Here is a 17425-nt window from a genome sequence, read left to right as displayed (position 1 = left end):
AATTTGGGGAAGAAGTAAAAACGTACATGAGATTGGAACACATTGCGGATTTAGATTAGATGTAAACCCTAATCTAGGATTCAATTTGGAGAACAATTTTAAGGGTTTGAGATGATTTTCACAACCCCAATTTAATTGGGAAGTAATTTAATTTTGGTCGAATGATGAGTGAAGTTAAAAGATTAGGTTAAAAAGGTGATGTGTTTGGGTAAATGGAATATGGATGATATGAATGAGGAGAGGGTAAAATAGGGGTATTATTATCTTCTTATGCGTAAATATGAGGTTCGTGGTCATTTGGTAGTTAGTTTTAAACCGAACAAAAGAAATATATGATAAAGATCTAATACAAGTGCAAGAGAGAAGGGAGAGTAAAATTACCGTTGGCATTGTGTGTAACAGCAAGATGTAGAGGAGTCTCATTGCGGTTGTTAACAAAGCCAGCAAGCTCCTCATAATGCTCAACTAGATATTTAGCCACCTCAATCCTACCATGGATAATCGCCTCGTGAAGCGCGGTGTTGCCCTCTGAATTTGCAACTGCCCAAGGCCGTCGCTTCCTCGCCTCATCCGCTCCTCCACCTCCTGCCACCTCGATTTCTCCTTGATACTGTACAGGCTCACCTATATAGCGAACTAAAAGTTGGACAATTCCCATATTGCCCTTCTTCGAGGCAATGTGTAGAGGGGTATTACCGTCATTATTTTTTTGAGAGATTAATTTGAGTGGCGAGAAGTTGACCAAAGTCAACACAAATTTTATGAAGTCAATGCGACCGTGTAGGGTTGCTATGTGTATAATGTTATTTTTTCTCTGAGTTTTCGAGACCAGGTACTCGTCCCAAGACCCGGTCTCAATTTCTCTCACACGAGCTTCACTCAGGAAGCCCGTGTCCCCCTTCATCGCCGCCATGTACAACCCTTTTTCCATTGAATTTTTTTTAGTTAGAATGTAGCAAGTAGGTTAAGATTAAGAGTTGTCGCGAATTATGCAGCCATGCATGCATGTTCTATTTATAGAGTACGTACGTAGAAGTGTAGAACCATGCATGTTCATATTACGTAAGAAAACTTGAGTAGTACTACTTCGGACTTTACTAGTTAAAGCAATTACTTTATTTTATTCTTTGCTTTCAAAGCAATAAAATAATGTGTTCTTTGCTTATTGTATCACTATAATAATACTGTATTCCTTTATTTAATTCGTTCCTTGCTTTTGAAACCTTATAAAATAAAGTTTTCCTTGTTATTTTTCCTTCGTGATTAACGTTAGAACACTATTACACTAATCAAAAAGAGAAATTTGTAAATATAATAATGTATTTAACTATTTATTGTTTAACACTAGTATAAAACAGTCGCCTAACACAATTTATACTATGAAACTATCGTATGGTGTGAGTGTGCGACTACTTAGAAAGATCAATAAAGTTGAGGCATCGTCAAATCAATCAGAGCTCGGGTTACACGCTTTCGAGTATATGCGACTATATATAGTCGTAGAGCATTGTTTAGGTGTATATTTTTTATTTATTTATCGAGGGCGAAAAGTATAGAAGTAGGAAGAAGTTGTTGTGTCATGATATGATAACCACTAAATAAGGGTGTACTCAACCATAGGAATTAGAACTCGGATAGTATGCTCAGGAATTATCATAGTGAAGTCTGTAGGAGGAGAATGTATTATGATTCGTTCTAACACACTCCATATATCTCTCATTTATGTGTGGTGTAGTCGTATACTCGTATGCAATGGCGGACCTAGAACTTAAGTAATGGAGGCACAAATTTTTTGTCTCGGTATCATCTTGAATCTAAAAAGCATTTTTAAAATTTTTAAAAATCCTAAACTAATGTTGTATATAGAACAAAATCCTACAATAATTGGTCATTTAATTTATAATTTTTTTTCGTAAAGTGATTTTGTTCCGGGTGTAATTTCGGAGCAGTGTTTTGTGACCACGTAAGCTTGTGGAATGATGTCGTTGCTTGTCTCTTCCTTTCGCTCTCTCCTGTAAAAGATGAACAAACTGAGGGCTCAGCTTGGTACCGAGCGTTCTCACTCCGACGCTCAAGTCAGTAAACTTAAAGGGATAAGTTGTATGTTACTTGGCAGGGTATATTGTAGAGAGATAAGGGAGTTTATACCAATTTGTGAGATGTTTAGGTTATCTTTTTTTTGGATCCTTTTCTCAATGAGAGAAGTGGAGTATTTATAGACTTTCACCTTTTGTCACGTAGTGGCCAAGTGGCAGAGCAGGCGGAAAGACTGTTCTACCCTCGGCCGAGGGACCCATGACAGGCCGGCTGGCCTGGTTGACTCCATGCCGAGGGGACTGGATGTGAGTACGCGGATATGCTTCTCGACCGGCTAGTCTGCCGAGACCGAGACCCAAGTGACAGGCCGACAGGCTGCGTCGGTTAGGCTGCCTAATACGTTGACTTGTTGTCTTTTATCTTTGACCTTGCTCAATATGTTGACTCGGTCAGCGGGTGCAGAATATGCCCCATCAATTTGCCCCCAGCGTAGTCTATGTCGTGGTATGAACCTTCGATGAGTGTTGAGCGTATTCTGCGCAAGTTGAATGTCTTCTCCGGCTTCTTCTTCCTCGGCTTGGTTCTGTTCAGGCCGTACCGTATCCCCCCTCCACATGGATGTATAATGGACATCAAATGTGGAAAATTAAAGGAAATGGCGCTGGGCGAGACCAAGGTTGAGAGTGTCGTGTGCTTTTGATTGCCCCCGGCCGGTGCTGCAAAGCTTGGTTGATCAGCTGGGCGTTGGCAAGTAGATACCAGGAAGCGTGTCAAATAAGAGTGGTTACTGTGTGTCGATTGACATTCCGTGGCTGCATGCTTGACACGTGGCTTGGCATTGATTGGTGGACGTTTCATGGGCTTTGCCCTAATTGGTCCGCTTCATGGGCTTTGCTCTATAAATAGAGCAATGTGCCCTGTTTTTTGGCCATCAAACTTCATTTTCTCAAAAAAATTTCCTCTCTCTTAATTTTTATTTCGAAGAAATTTCTCTCTAGTCTTCAAAGCGTTACTCGGCGTAACATTTTCTTCCAAGGTAAAACAAATTTTTCAACTTTTATTTGTTAAGTATTTATTGTTACCATGTCTTCTGCTGATGCTCAACCCAGTACCTCTGCACCGGGGGGCGAACCGTCGCATCCTTATGAAGAGGAGCCACTGGTTGTCACCCTGATAGGGTTTGGGGGTCCTAAGTCGCCTTCTCCTGAGATTGATCCAAAATTTTTGGAGGGTTTTGAGGATGACGATGATGATGAGGCGACTCAATCTGATTCGGAGAGGCCGCATCTCTTGGATCACGGCGACGCCTGTTCGATCAGTCCTGATCGTGCTTGGACGAATAAGTTCGCTAGTTGTTCCGGTCCAGATCTCTTTGAAGACCATTACTCCTTCGGCAGGGGGTATAAAATTGTTATTCCTGAGGATGGTCAGGCGGTCTGTTGTCCTCCTGACGGCTGTATCGGCGTGTACATCAGACACCTGGAGTATGGGCTCCGGTTTCCTCTTAATGTACACGTTGCTGCCATAATTAAGGCTATAAACGTCGCCGTGGCACAACTGCATCCGTTGGCCATCAGGACGATTATCGGCTTCGTGTGGCTTTGTCTTTTTAAGGGGGAGGCCCCAACGGTTAACCTGTTCCGCCGGCTTCATCATCTTCGGCAGTCTACCCTCGGTGGCACGGGGTGGTACAGCATACAGACCGAGGCGGGTTATGTTACCGTTTCGAAGTTGACATCTTGCAAGGATTGGAAGGGGCGGTGGGTATACGTCGAGGTTCCGGAGGATTATCCATTGCCCCGGTCCTTCCAAAGCCGCGTCAATTTGCGGTGCGAGAGCAAGGGGGAGCATGATAGATATGTCTCCCGTAGTAAGATTAAGATGGACGCCCAGAAGGTCCATCTTAATGAGGACGAAAAGCGGGCCATGGGGCTGTTCGAGGCTGAGAAGGATGGCACGCCGAAGGGATGGATGCCCCCGACGCAGATCATTCTTCAGGACGAGCCGCTTTGCCATGTCGGCCTCATACCGGCCCTCGGCCAGGGTGAGTGGGGTCGGTATGAGGCCTATCTTTGCTTTTTATGTTTCTGTATTTGAACCTTGGTTTATTTCTTTTGCTTAACTCCCCTTCGTTTCTTTTGCGACCCGATTTGGCCAGAATCGCTGTCTCCGTCCTCGAGAGGTTGGGACTTGACGAGAACGGGAGAGTTGTTGAGCTGCATCCTAAGCCCGCGCCACGTGATCGCAGACCGGCCCCTAACGAACTTATGGAGCAGCAGTTGAAGGCAATGGATGTGACGGCGGCTCAAGCGTAGATTGCTGGTAACGTGCCGCGCCGGAGACCAAAGACAACGTCTACGGCGGCAACGGCGTCAACTCCAGCTAAAACTTCAATCCCCGTAATCCAAAAGGAGCAGGTGGTCGTTGATGTTGAAGAGGAGGTCACCGTTGTGGAGGCTCCTCCTTCTTCGAATAAGAGAAAAGAGGCAACGCCTGCCGCCGCTGCTGTTATCGAGCCCGGAAAAGAAAAGGGGCCAGTTGGCCCTCTGTCTAAGAAGGCCAGGACCGGTACGAATCTTACCCATGGCTCGGATTTAGCGGGCTCTTTAGGCATTCCTGATGACAGGCTCTCTGATATGTCAATGAATGTTGACATGGATGCTTTGTCTGAATTTTTTGTAGATCAACCGCCGCCGGCTGTCGATCCCACTGAACGGCAATTGGAGAAGCGGCATGTGCAGGCGGGCAATCAAAATGTCACCGTCGACTCCTCATCCCTGAAGGTTTCCCCCGCTCAGCTTGTGGCGGAGGGCGCAAGGTTGTCCAAGAGGCTGGCGAAGTGGACTGAACTAGCCGGCGCTGACATTACGGAGCAAGAAAAGCTCATGGCTGAGGCAGCTCCTGCGCTCGAACGGCGTAGGCTTGAGCTTGCTGCTTCTAAGAAGAAGGCCGAGAAGGCTAAGAAGGACTTCGTCGCCACCTTGGAGAACTTCCTCACTCAGCGAAAGCTTAAGGAGGAAGCTGAGAAGCGGGTCCTAGCCGAGAGAGCCAAGGTTGAGGCTGCGTTGGCTGACGCCGCTAAGCTGCGGGAGGAGAGAGAGAAGCTTAATGGCGGTTACGATGCTATGGTTGAGCAGAGGGAAAAATGGAAGTCCCTGCATCTGACCGAGGCGAAGGAGCACAGGAACACAAAGGCTATCCTTGCTCAGAGGGAGAAGGATATTGAGACGCTCAAAACTGTCATCATCCCTGACATGTGTGCCCAGTACCGGGACCAGGCTGAGGATGCTACCAGGGATGTAATTAAAGAGCTCTTTCCTGAAGGCTCCTTCCCGTGGCAAGATTTTGACCGGCTTCTTGATAAGAAGGCGGATGCTGCGGAGGCAAAGGCTGCAGAGAAGGCAAAGGCAGCGAAAGCCGCTCAGGAAGCTGAGGCCAAGGCGGCCCATGCTGAAAAGGTGAAGGCGGCTAGGGAGGAGGCTGAGAGAGCAAAGGCAGGTGAAGCTGCCAAGTCGGCTTCTGGGCCGCCCACTAATGATGATTATACTACTGCTGCCGGCGGCGAGCAGAAACAGGCATAGGGAGACGGGCGGTCGTCACCGGATTCACCCGGCCCTTCAGACAGCTTCAGCTGTTCGGGGGCCAACTATTGAGCCTTTCTTCCCTGCCATCCTTTTGGCGCTTCAAGTCTTATATCTGTAACCTTTTGTTGTACTTTTCGTTTTTGTTAGACTTTTGGTAGGTTGTGTTTAGGCTATCCCTATGGGGACGGCCGTCGACTTTGTTTTGCCTCATCCTGTAAACATTATTCAATAAAGTGTTTATTTTGCCTCCATTAAGTTGTCTTCTTACGTTTCAACATATTGAGTGCTTTTTCGTTTTTACTTCCGGCTTGGCCGAGGCAGTTAGAAGGCGCATCTCAATTGTACTTAAACGTTTAAACATGTTGGCATGTCGGTCGCTTCCTCCACCACCCCCGGTCTTAGCCGAGGCGGTCAGATTTGCGCTTCCCAACCGTCGTTGTGAACATGTTAGCGTATCGGTCGTTGTGTCCCCGTCGCCCCCGGCTTTGGCCGAGGTAAAACGAGGTTACGGCTCAACAGCGTTCGTATCTGTAGACATATTGATCGCTTCCTTTGCCGGGCCTTCGGTTGGCCGAGGCGGCTAGATTTGCGTCTCAACTGTACTTATACGTTCCTATTAGCGTATCGGTCGTTGTGTCCCCGTCACTCCCGGTTTTGGCCGAGGCAATCGAGGTTACGGCTCGACAGCGTTCGTATCTGTAGACATATTGATCGCTTCCTCTGCCAGGCCTTCGGTTGGCCGAGGCGGCTTGATTTGCGTCTCAACTTTACTTATACGTTCCTAAGCATGTTGGTCGCTTTCGCGAGTATCAACTGCATTTGGCGTGACTGCCCGGCTTTGGCCGTGGCGTCTACTTTGGCATGACTATGGAGGGGACAAGTATTTTGATGGAAAACTTGGATTATTCTTCATAAGGTATAATCATGCGTTGGGGTGCCCACAACGGTCTCGGACACCTCCGCCGCTATACAAAATATTTCCTTAAGTTGTCCGTGTTCCAGTGGCTCATTAAAGGAACACCCTCCATGTCTGTCAGCCGGTATGTCCCCGGCCTCATTTCTTCAACCACCTTGTAGGGTCCTTCCCAGTTGGCCGTCATTTTTCCATGGACGTTTCCTTTGTTTGTGGCGGCCGACTTTCTTAGGACTAGATCTCCTACTCTTAAGTTTCTTTTGTGGACCCTACGGTTGTATGCTCTTCTCATCTGGTTTTGATATACTGCCAAGTTGAGTCGTGCTGTTGGAATATGTGTCCTCCGACAATAATGCGATCACGACTATTGATCATGATGATCACATGTTTAAGTCTCATTATATAGAATACAATTGGGAAGTAATATTGTTACTGTCAACTGGTCAACATATATCGGTAATGATTGGCTGACTAGAGTTTGACATTACTGTCGTGTGACGGTGGTGATCAGTTGAACCCCTAGGTCATACCTAAAGGGCAATACTCTTAATTGATTATTTAATTAATCGTATAACGTTACGAGTTAATTAAATTACTTGAAAATTGACGGACGATTTTGGAAGTATAATTTACGTATCAAATTGAAATGTGATTAAATGAGATACGGTCTGAGTAATTGAATTGTATCATTACTCGGATGAAATAATTGTTTAGTGTAACAATTAAATTTGAATGAATTATTATAAATACAAACTGTTGTGATTTATAAATTGGTAAAATATTTCGGCACATGTAATTATGAAATTACCAAATCAATTTTTGTATATGACGTATTTTTACTAATACGTTGATTTTTAATATGTTAAAAATACATAACATATTATGTGACATATGACATGTTACATATTAACAAATTGACAAAATAATATGGACTCTATATTATCCATTGTACCGAAATTAAGGGGTAGTGGAAGCTAATATTGTGTTTGTTTAATTATTATAAGAACACAATGATTACCTACTTTCCTAGCCATGCAACCCTAATATTCTTGTGAAGACAAATGTGTTCATACATTGGCTCCCCTAAAAGCCCCCATTCCACTCCGGTTTGATGAGAAAACCATCATTGGTTTTTCATCTAATTTTACCTATTATTACACTAAAATGTGTTAGTGAATATTCATTCAATTGATCATCCAAAATATAAGTTCTAGTGAGAAGAAAAATCCTCTCTTCTTCTCTCATAAAAACCGAAATATTCAAGGGTTAAATAATATTTTTGGTTCAATTTTCTCCTAGATTAATATTATACTAGTACTTATAATATTAATTAGATTAAGTGTTAAGCCTTGGGTATAAAGCTTGGGGAGAGATCTTATACTTAGATCTTGTTCATCCATAAAGGAAAGCTCAAGATCAAAAGAGAAAGGTGATCTCTTTTGTGCCCTAATAACCGAAAATCCAATGTAAGGACATGATTTCTCTTCTATTTATATTATTGTTTGCATGCATAAAATCCGTTTTAATTTTATGACAAATTAATTATGACATATATGAGTATGTTAGTATGTATATGAATCTACATTTCCTTCAATCGGTATCAGAGCTACGGTTGTTTGCATGCAAATTGGTTAAAAGTTTTTCCGAGTTATATGAATAACAAATAAAACTTGTAAAATTTGTGTTATTATGATATATCACGAAATTATTACATGCATGTTAATATTTATGGTCCTAAAATGTTTTAGGATATTTTGGTTAATTTTTCGGATTTTTATTGTTCATAATTTACAATAATGGCATTTAAATGTGATTTTATGAGTAAAAATGTCATTTTTGGTCTAAAATTAGCTATACTTCGAATTTTCACTTGGTTTTTGGATATGTTGTCATATATATTATTTTGAGATAACCTGTAAATTTTCATAATTTTTGGACTTGTTATGCTCGAAAAATGATTTTTTCATTATTAAATTCGGATTTAAGTGAAAAATAGGTTAATATGAGTTAAATTTCGAATCTGGTCATAGAAAATTAATATGTTGTCACATGCAATTTTACAAGATGTGTGTAAAATAATTGGCTATAAAGAAGTCTTTTTGCATGATTTATGAATTTTTGAAGAAAAATAGCATAAATAGTGACATTATTAGTGGAAAATTAATAAAACATAATCTATGACTTAGGAAAAACGTCTAATGTGGCATTTTATTATATTTTTCAGATCTAAAATTGAAAAGTTAATGAAAATAATTTTTCCATGTTTTTATGATTATTTTATTAAAAAATCGATAAACCGCAACATTGTTTTTCCGGAAAAAAAAAATTTCGAAATTTTTAACCTAAGATTTTGAACATTATGAGTGTCATGGAAATTTTCCAGAATGTTCATGAGTTTAAATTTCAAATTTTGAATTTATTTGAAATTTTGTGATTTATTTGAAGTTTATGGCTTATTTTTGTAATTTTTGGTCCATTTATGAACAATTTTATAAAATATGGGTTAATTATGGTCAAATTATTAGTGAAGACTATATTTTGAGTCCTAAGAGGTTAGGGTAATTAACTTATGCATAAATATGAGTTTATGTAATTTTTGTGATTATAAAACGTTGAAATCACGCAAATTCGTAAAAACCGAGTAATATATGATATTGGCTATCTAAAGGCGATTTAGCATAAAATTTGAGCATGTTCTTACATATTATAATGCTGCATTTTTCCTTTATGATTGTCATAATTTTAATTTATGTAATTTTGAATTATGTAATTTTACTTAGTATGGCCTTAGATTTTAATTGGTATTTCCCGAAATGTATGGGAATATCGATTCGGTTGTAATTTTTATTGTGATCTCGTATCACCGTTTTGTAATTTAATAGATTTATTTTATTTTAGTTACAAATGTATAATAGGAAATTATGTAATTTATTATGTAATTTTATTCATTCCGGAGTTCCAAAAGACGGATTACTTCAAGAATGGCGATACATAAAGACGGTGTTACCTCGAGATGCGTGTCACAACCGAAGTTCAAGGGACCAATGGAGTTGGTTTCCGAATATGTAATAGATTAATAGTTTTTCTATTTTAGGAAAGGCCATACTAGGATTTATTTATCTTTATGCTTGCATTTTATTTTATGTCGCATGCATCGCTAAATCGCCATAACTAAACATGCATTGTCTTTTTATCGAGTTTATCGACCGTGTCAATTAGAATTATCGTAGTTCACCGCTTTAGTTCACTTAAAACGTGATAGATAATAAATTGACATGACCTCTCGCTAAAACTATCAATTGAGACATAGCCTTACCAAATAGTAGAAACCATGAAAACCTATTTCGCGAGGGAGTGCGCTCGGCCCCACCGGGGTACAAACCTTGTTACGTAGGGGAAGTGGGTGATGAATGTTAATCCACCGAATTCATGTTGATGAGGGATGTATCGGCCACACCGTGCCCAAGTTAATGTGGGTTTGGATCATGGGCACATTTATTCGAAATTTGGATTGAACTCAACAAAAGTATTTGATAAGGGATGTATCGGCCCCACCGTGCCCTTGTCAATGTGTTTTGGGCTATAGATAATTGTTAATGTAATATTATCGACCAAGAGTTCTAAAAGTAGAATCGATTAAACGTTAATCCACCGAGTTATATTGATAAAGGATGTATCGGCCCCACCGTGCCTAAGTCGATATGAATTTGGGTCTTGGAATCATTTATCTAGTTGGGTAGAGGTCACTAGAAAAATGCGTAAAACTTGTTTAAATCATACATTTTTTACGAGTAAAATTAAAACGACATTTGTTTTACTCCTTATATTTTGTTTTGTAGACCACTTCTTTTTCATAACAAATGGCAACATCAACACCAACTCCTAATGCTACACCACTCGCTACTTCATCTTGGCTCCGATCCTTTATGGATCGATGTAAACTTGAAAAGAATGGGTCAAATTTCTCCGAATGGGATGCCCAACTCAAATTAGCCGCCGAAGGTGACGACAAGCTTCGTTACCTTACCGAGGCCTCTCCACCCGAACCCTCCACTAGGTCCACCGCGGCCACGAGGGAAGCCTATGAGACTTACCAAAAGGAGTCCGCCGCAATGAAAAATGTCTTAATATTTGCGATGGAGGCGGAACTCCAAAGGAGAGCCTTCAAAATGGGCAATGCTAATGAGATTTACTCCAAACTTGTGACCATGTTTTCACAAACTCCGCGGATCGTCAAATATGAGGCGGCCGCGGCATTCTTTGATCTCGACTTCAAAGAGGGCCAAAAGGTTAGCCCTCATGTGCTCAAACTCATGGAGCTTGTCGAGACCTTGAAGATTCAAAAGGTTGAAATCCCCAAAGAACTCATCGTAGATAGGATTCTACACTCCTTGTCTAAGGTCAAGGCATATGTGCAATTCCGGGTGAATTTCAACATGCAAGACAAGGATGTGTCTCTTGAGGAGTTGCACAAGTTACTTGTGCAAGCCGAGAGGGACATGGGGTTAAATGTGAACCCTCCCAAGGATGTGCTTAACATAAGCACAAAGAGTAAGGGGAAGCTCAAGAAGAGTGGAAAGAAGGGTAAAAAGCAAGCTCCCACATTCACCAAAGCTAAGTCTTGTGAAGCTAGCACCTCCAAAGTCAAGAAGGGTCCTCTTGATAAGTGCCATTATTGTAATGGCATGGGACATTGGAAAAGAAATTGTTCCAAGTACCTTGGTGATATCAAAGCTGGAAAGATCACTCCAGTAGGTAAATGACTAACCTTCTTTTATGTTTCTAAATTCAACTATGGTATTATGATGCAAAATTGTGATAATGTATCTCCCTTTTTATTGTAAATAGGGCCTCCACCAAGCAAAGACAAAGGAAAGGAAAAACAAGCATGAGAAACCATGGAGAAGCTTAGGATAGCTTTTATGGAGCTTTGTTTTTCAATTGTCTTATTTTAAGTAATGTTTTGGATTTTAGAACTTTAAGTTTCCGTGTTCGACATGGAAAAGTATTTTGGATAATGAGTTGTATTTTGGATGATGGTGACTTGGTTTGCAACCCAAGTCACCCGTCTTATCATTTATCCTTTATGTTCTAAAATTTCATCTTTAAATGCTTGCTCCTTGAAACATAAGATTAGTCACTTAAGGTGCTCTAATAGACAAATATAATGACGGGTTTCATTATATGTCCACATGCTTAAGGCGTGTGTATGATCATTTATAAAGTGATTTTGAGTCTATGAACTCTCTTAAAGGTATGTCAATCACCAAGTACACATATGAATTCAATAACAATTAGTCAACCTATGAGGTAGTTCTCCTTATACTTCAACATCATTAATTTGTGTCTCATATGCTATCTTTGAATGTTTAGTGTATTTATTCTAAAGATAGAGTGGGAGAAAAAATGAGGACACAACACACAAGACAAAGATCAAAATTGTGTACTTATGTAAATAAAGATCTACGCAAGAGAGAATGATTTGAATAAAGGTATATCTATTTACATAGTATGCCGAATAGATGACCCATCTATGGTCTCAAGTTAGTTCTATATGACTAAAGAGACCAAGTGTAGTAATCATAAGAGTATATTCTCAAGATAACTACACGAGGAGACCAAAAGAAGTTTTGGATGAAAATGACTAGTGCAAAGTCTTAACAAGTTTTTGACTAAGTTCTATATGATAAATTTTGACCAAATAGTTTCAATCATGAGTTTTACTTAAGAGCCTAAATGAATCAAAGTAACATACTAGTTATGATCGAGTTGCAAAATTGATATACCGATATCTTCAATGGCCAAAGTTTTTAACCACGCAAATGTCGTTGTTTAACCTCACTATGAAATGGTTAAACCTCCTTCCAAAAGGGTATTTACTGTAATACTCCGTATTTATGGTCTTGGGGGTACTCTATCGAGTAGCCCTTACTCTGTCGAGTAAGGGTGTGTTGCAGAATAAAATAGTTTCTGACCTGTTGGGCACTCGATCGAGTAGCTGGGGCACTCGATCGAGTAGGGGGGGTACTCGATCGAGTACCTTGGGTACTCGATCGAGTGTCCGGTTTATCGGGGGTTTTTCTCGGGTTTTGTTAATTACGCGATTAAGGTATTTAAACCAATTCGTCTTTGTTCTAAATCACTTTTTACAAAACCTAAAACCCGTTTAAGAGAGAAAGCAACTTGTCTTCTTCCTAATCGCGTTCTTGACAATTCCGAGTTCGACGGTCGGTTTGCATCGTAGTTTGTGTCGTTGGATTCCTTGCGTCGAGGGTAAGCTTTTAATGTAATTTATATAATGTTTTGTTAAGATTAGTGAAACCCTAATTTAGGAATTGGGGGTTTTTATGAATAGTAATTGAATAGTAGTATCTATGTGTTGTATGGTAGGAGGAGAGTTCATAGAAGAGGCGTTTTGAGACAGCTGTAGATACCGTCTGCGTGTTGTGCTTTCCAGGTAGGATTTCCTACTCAGTATTAGTCCCATAATGGGATATTGGTGATGTGCTGTAGTTAGTTGATTGATATGATGATTGTAATTGTAATTGTGATTGTGATTGTGGTTGTGTTTGTGATGGTTCTCGAGATGCGTTCTCGGCTGAGTGGGGTCACTTGCGGGAGTGATCTCACGCCCTAGTTTCGCCCTTCGTGGAACCCGCCACGAAAGGGGATGTGCACATTAATGGACAGGGTTATCGCTCGTACGATGAGCGGGGCTTAGGTGGGAACGGCTGCGGTCCCCCATCGCGGGGTCGGGTCCAAAGGGACGATCGATGATTGAGACGGTTGGTTGGATGTGTGTGTGTGTGTGGCAGTTCAGCTGTCTGTTTGTTTTATTGTTGTTATCTATTTTGATTGTGTGATTAGTACTGACCCCGGTGTTGTTTTGAAAACCTGCGGTGATCCATTCGGGGATGGTGAGCAGATATTGAGCAGGTATAGAGATGATACGGGGATAGGTGGGATGGCCACGACATGACGATAGAGTCTTCCGCTGTAGTTTAGCTTTTATTTCTATTTCAGTTGAGAACAGTTAGTTTGGAATAATGTATTGTACTTTAAGTTTGGGTTTCAAGGATTGTACTTATTCATTAAATTACTTATAATAAATGTTGTTTCTGTTTTGTCTATTTGATTATCATACCTCGGGCAACCGAGATGGTGATGTCTTCATACCTGAGTGGTCCTGGTAAGGCACTCGGAGTATGGGGGTGTTACAAATGGTATCAGAGCGACGATCCCGAAACCTCCGTAACCAATGAACTTAATGAACATAGGGAGTCAATTAAAATGAACCCGGGGTAAAAGTTGTAGGAGCTAGTGCAAAGGCTTGGGAGACGTCCTAAAGTCGCGGGGGTCGCCCTACAACTTTGAACCGGTCACATGGGAACGTGTTTGTTGAGTCGTCTGTGTGATTGTTTAATTTGTGCAACAAAGTGATGAAGTGTGTTGATTGTTTGGTGTTGAAGTAGGAGGTTGAGCATGTGAAAGAGAATGATTATATGTTGAACATGTTAATGAGTGATAACAAGTTGAATGATTTACGATGTGGCTTTTAATAGCGTAATGAAATGATTTCGTAGTTAGTAGAAGGATGCGTAACATGTTTATGATGATATAATATGATTTATAAGTTTAGCATGTTAGTATGTGACGTAATATGCGGGTATCTCTTACGTATTGGGGGTACTTGATCGAGTAGGACTGACTCGATCGGGTAGGTTTTTGGCGATTTTGAGTCCAGAATCGAGTTTTGGGGCACTCGATCGAGTAACTAGGGGTACTCGATCGAGTAGGGGTCACTCGATCGAGTAGCCTAGATACTCGATCGAGTGGGTTAGAGATCAGAAGGTCTGTTTGGTTCTGGAGTTTGGGTACTCGATCGAGTACATGGGGGCACTCGATCGAGTAGCCCGTTACTCGATCGAGTGGGTCTGGATACTCGATCGAGTGGGTTCTAGGCAACGCGTGTTCGTGTTTTGAGGTTTAGTACGCGTGTTTATGTTTATCCCTTTCTTCTATAGCTTCAAGATGCCGCCCAAGAGAAATGCCTTGTACGCGAGAGCTGAGCTTATGACTACGGATGACATCGTTAAGATGTTGGAACATCAAGACGCTCTTACAGAGACCCTGAAGAGAGTGAATGAGGACAAGGATAAGAGTAAGGAGAAGGAGGTTGACCATGCTAAAGTCAGCCTCTATATCGCAAGGTTTAACCCGAAGGAGTACAAGGGGGTTGAGGAGCCTAACCACCTTGATAGTTGGCTGAGGGAGATGGAGAACATACTGGATTTAGTTCGCTGTCCTGATGAGATGAGAGTGGATCAGGCTGCATTCTATCTGAGGGAGGCAGCTGGCAAGTGGTGGGATTCCGTAAAAGTGAGTGCCAAGGAGATATATACCAACCAGGGGTTACCTGCTATACCTTGGGAGGAGTTTCGTAGGGCGGTGAGGAAGGAGTTCGTGCCAGAACATGTGAGGAGTAAGTTGAGAGAGGAGTTCGACAAGTTTAAGATGACTCGCCGAGATGTCTCGTGGGTCCGAGTACTACAGCGAGTTCAATGAGAAATCTAGATATCTTTGAGGATATGGGTTTGAGTGAGGAGAATCTGGCTTTGAGGTTTGAGAGAGGGCTAACCACGAAAATTATGGATAAGTTACCCGTGGGAGTCCTTACTGATGTAAAGGAAGCATATGAGAGGGCTGGGAGAGCTGAGAGGCTAGTGGAGATGGCTCAAGAGAGGTCAGGTGGAGAGAAGAGGAAGTCTAAGAGCGAGGGTGGTGGCCAATCTAATTTCAAGAAAGGCAACCACAATCAATCTAAGGGGTTTTCTTCTGGGTCCGGGTTTAGTGCTGGAACTTCCTTTGGGAGAGGCCGTGGGAGTGTGAGCAATAGCTGGGGAGTGACCTGCTTTGGTTGTGGTGGCTAGGCCACAAGAGACATGAGTGCACGAGCGCACCGGGATCTTTTCAGAGACCTGCACAGAGCTTTGCGAGCAACAGACCAGCTGGATCATGGCCAAACCGGGGAGGTCAGAGCTATCAGAGTGGAGGCAACCGCAACGGCGGTAATTCTTATGCGAAGACACCGATGAACAACAACAACAATCAAGGGTCGGGTGCTAAGCCGATCGCATCGCCTAGTACTTGTCCAGGGAGGTGGGCGGAAGACCAAAGGGCAAGTTGTTCATGATGGACAAGAAGGCAAAATGAGGAGGATGCGCACGTTATCACCGGTACATTTCTTGTTAATGGTATCCCTACGTTTGTTTTGTTTGATTCGGGGGCTTCTCAATCGTTTGTGTCTTCGAGTCATGTAAAACAGTTGGGTTTGAGAGTATATGAGTCTGTTAGGGAGCAAGTTTTCATACCTTCAGGAGAGTCTGTATCGTGTGGGAGGTTGTTTAGAGATGTATCTTTGATAGTTGGGCAAGTCGATTTCCCTGTAGACTTGCTAGAGTTTCCTTTTAATGGTTTTGAGATGATAGTTGGGATGGATTGGTTAGGAAAGTATAAGGCTAAGATAGTCTGTCATCAAAAGAGAGTGTCCCTTAGAGGTCCTAAGGGTGTAAGTGTGTCTTATCGTGGGTTTCTAGTCAAACCCAAAGTTAAGTTGATTGCAGCTGTCACCTTGAAGTCGTATCTGAGGAAGGGATGTCCTCTGATTTTGTGCCATGTGAGAGATGACCGGATAGAGAGCCCGGCGATTGAAGAGATACCAGTGGTGGGAGAGTATGCGAGATGTCTTTCCGAGGAGATTCCGGGGTTGCCGCCGAAGAGGGAGATAGATTTCACCGTTGAGTTGAAACCGGGGACGGGGCCAATCTCTAAGGCACCGTGCCGTATGGGTCCTAAGGAGATGGAGGAGCTTAGGAAGCAGTTGGATGATTTGATAGAGAAGGGATACATTAGACCAAGTGTATCGCCTTGGGAGCACCAGTTCTTTTCGTGAAGAAGAAGGATGGAACTTTGAGGTTATGCATAGATTACCGGAGTCGAACCGTGTGACGATAAAGAACAAGTATCCTTTGCCAAGGATAGATGACCTGTTTGATCAGTTGAGTGGTGCAACGGTCTTTTCTAAGATCGATTTGAGGTCGGGATACCATCAGGTGAAGATTAGAGATGGGGACATACCGAAGACGGCTTTCACGTCGAGGTATGGCCATTATGAGTATGTGGTGATGCCATTTGGGTTGTCTAATGCGCCGGCAGTGTTTATGGATTTGATGAATAGGATCTTCAGACAGTTCTTGGATCAGTTCGTAGTAGTGTTTATCGATGACATCCTAGTCTACTCTAAGACTAAGGAGGAGCATGAGGAGCATCTGAGGATCGTGTTGCAAACGTTGAGAGATCATGAGTTGTATGCTAAGTCGTCTAAGTGTGAGTTCGGTTGGAGAAAGTTGCTTTTCTGGGGCATGTAATCTCTAAAGATGGGGTAGCTGTGGATCCGGCGAAGATTGAGGCAGTGACAAAGTGGGAAGCACCGAAGAATGTTGCTGAGGTGAGGAGTTTCTTGGGTTTAGCTGGATACTACAGGCGGTTCGTGAAAGATTTCTCCAAGATAGCTAGACCGATGACGGCGTTGATGAGGAAAGAGAACAGGTTTCGTTGGGATGAGAGTTGTGAGAAGGCGTTCCAAACATTAAAGGAGCGTTTGACCACAGCTCCTGTCCTCGCATTGCCTGAAGGGAGCGAGAATTTCGAGGTTTATACGGATGCTTCGAAGAATGGGTTGGGGTGTGTGTTGATGCAGAGTGGCAAAGTGATCGCCTATGCTTCTAGGCAGTTGAAGCCTTATGAGGAGAACTACCCTACTCATGACCTGGAGTTGGGTGCAGTGGTGTTTGCTCTCAAGATTTGGAGACATTACCTTTATGGAGCAATC

At 42.2% G+C, this 17425-nt stretch overlaps 1 protein-coding gene across 1 annotated transcript; it reads right to left on the bottom strand.

Moving 5' to 3' along the window:
- Positions 1-343: 343 nt before the first annotated feature.
- On the bottom strand, positions 344-931 carry LOC141600586 (protein ACCELERATED CELL DEATH 6-like). The gene has a single exon (XM_074420826.1). It carries the CDS (start codon positions 929-931, stop codon positions 344-346), a length of 588 nt encoding a protein of 195 aa, XP_074276927.1.
- Between the last annotated feature and the right edge of the window lie 16494 nt (positions 932-17425).

This window comes from Silene latifolia, chromosome 9 (assembly GCF_048544455.1).
Source record: "Silene latifolia isolate original U9 population chromosome 9, ASM4854445v1, whole genome shotgun sequence".
Lineage (NCBI taxonomy): Eukaryota > Viridiplantae > Streptophyta > Magnoliopsida > Caryophyllales > Caryophyllaceae > Silene > Silene latifolia.
Note: the sequence above shows the minus strand (reverse complement) of the source record. Positions and strands in the feature narration are given on the sequence as shown.

What these genes read in the sequence shown, in the direction of transcription:
- LOC141600586 (XM_074420826.1), bottom strand. Translation starts at nt 931, where the DNA reads ATGGAAAAAGGGTTGTACATGGCGGCGATGAAGGGGGACACGGGCTTC.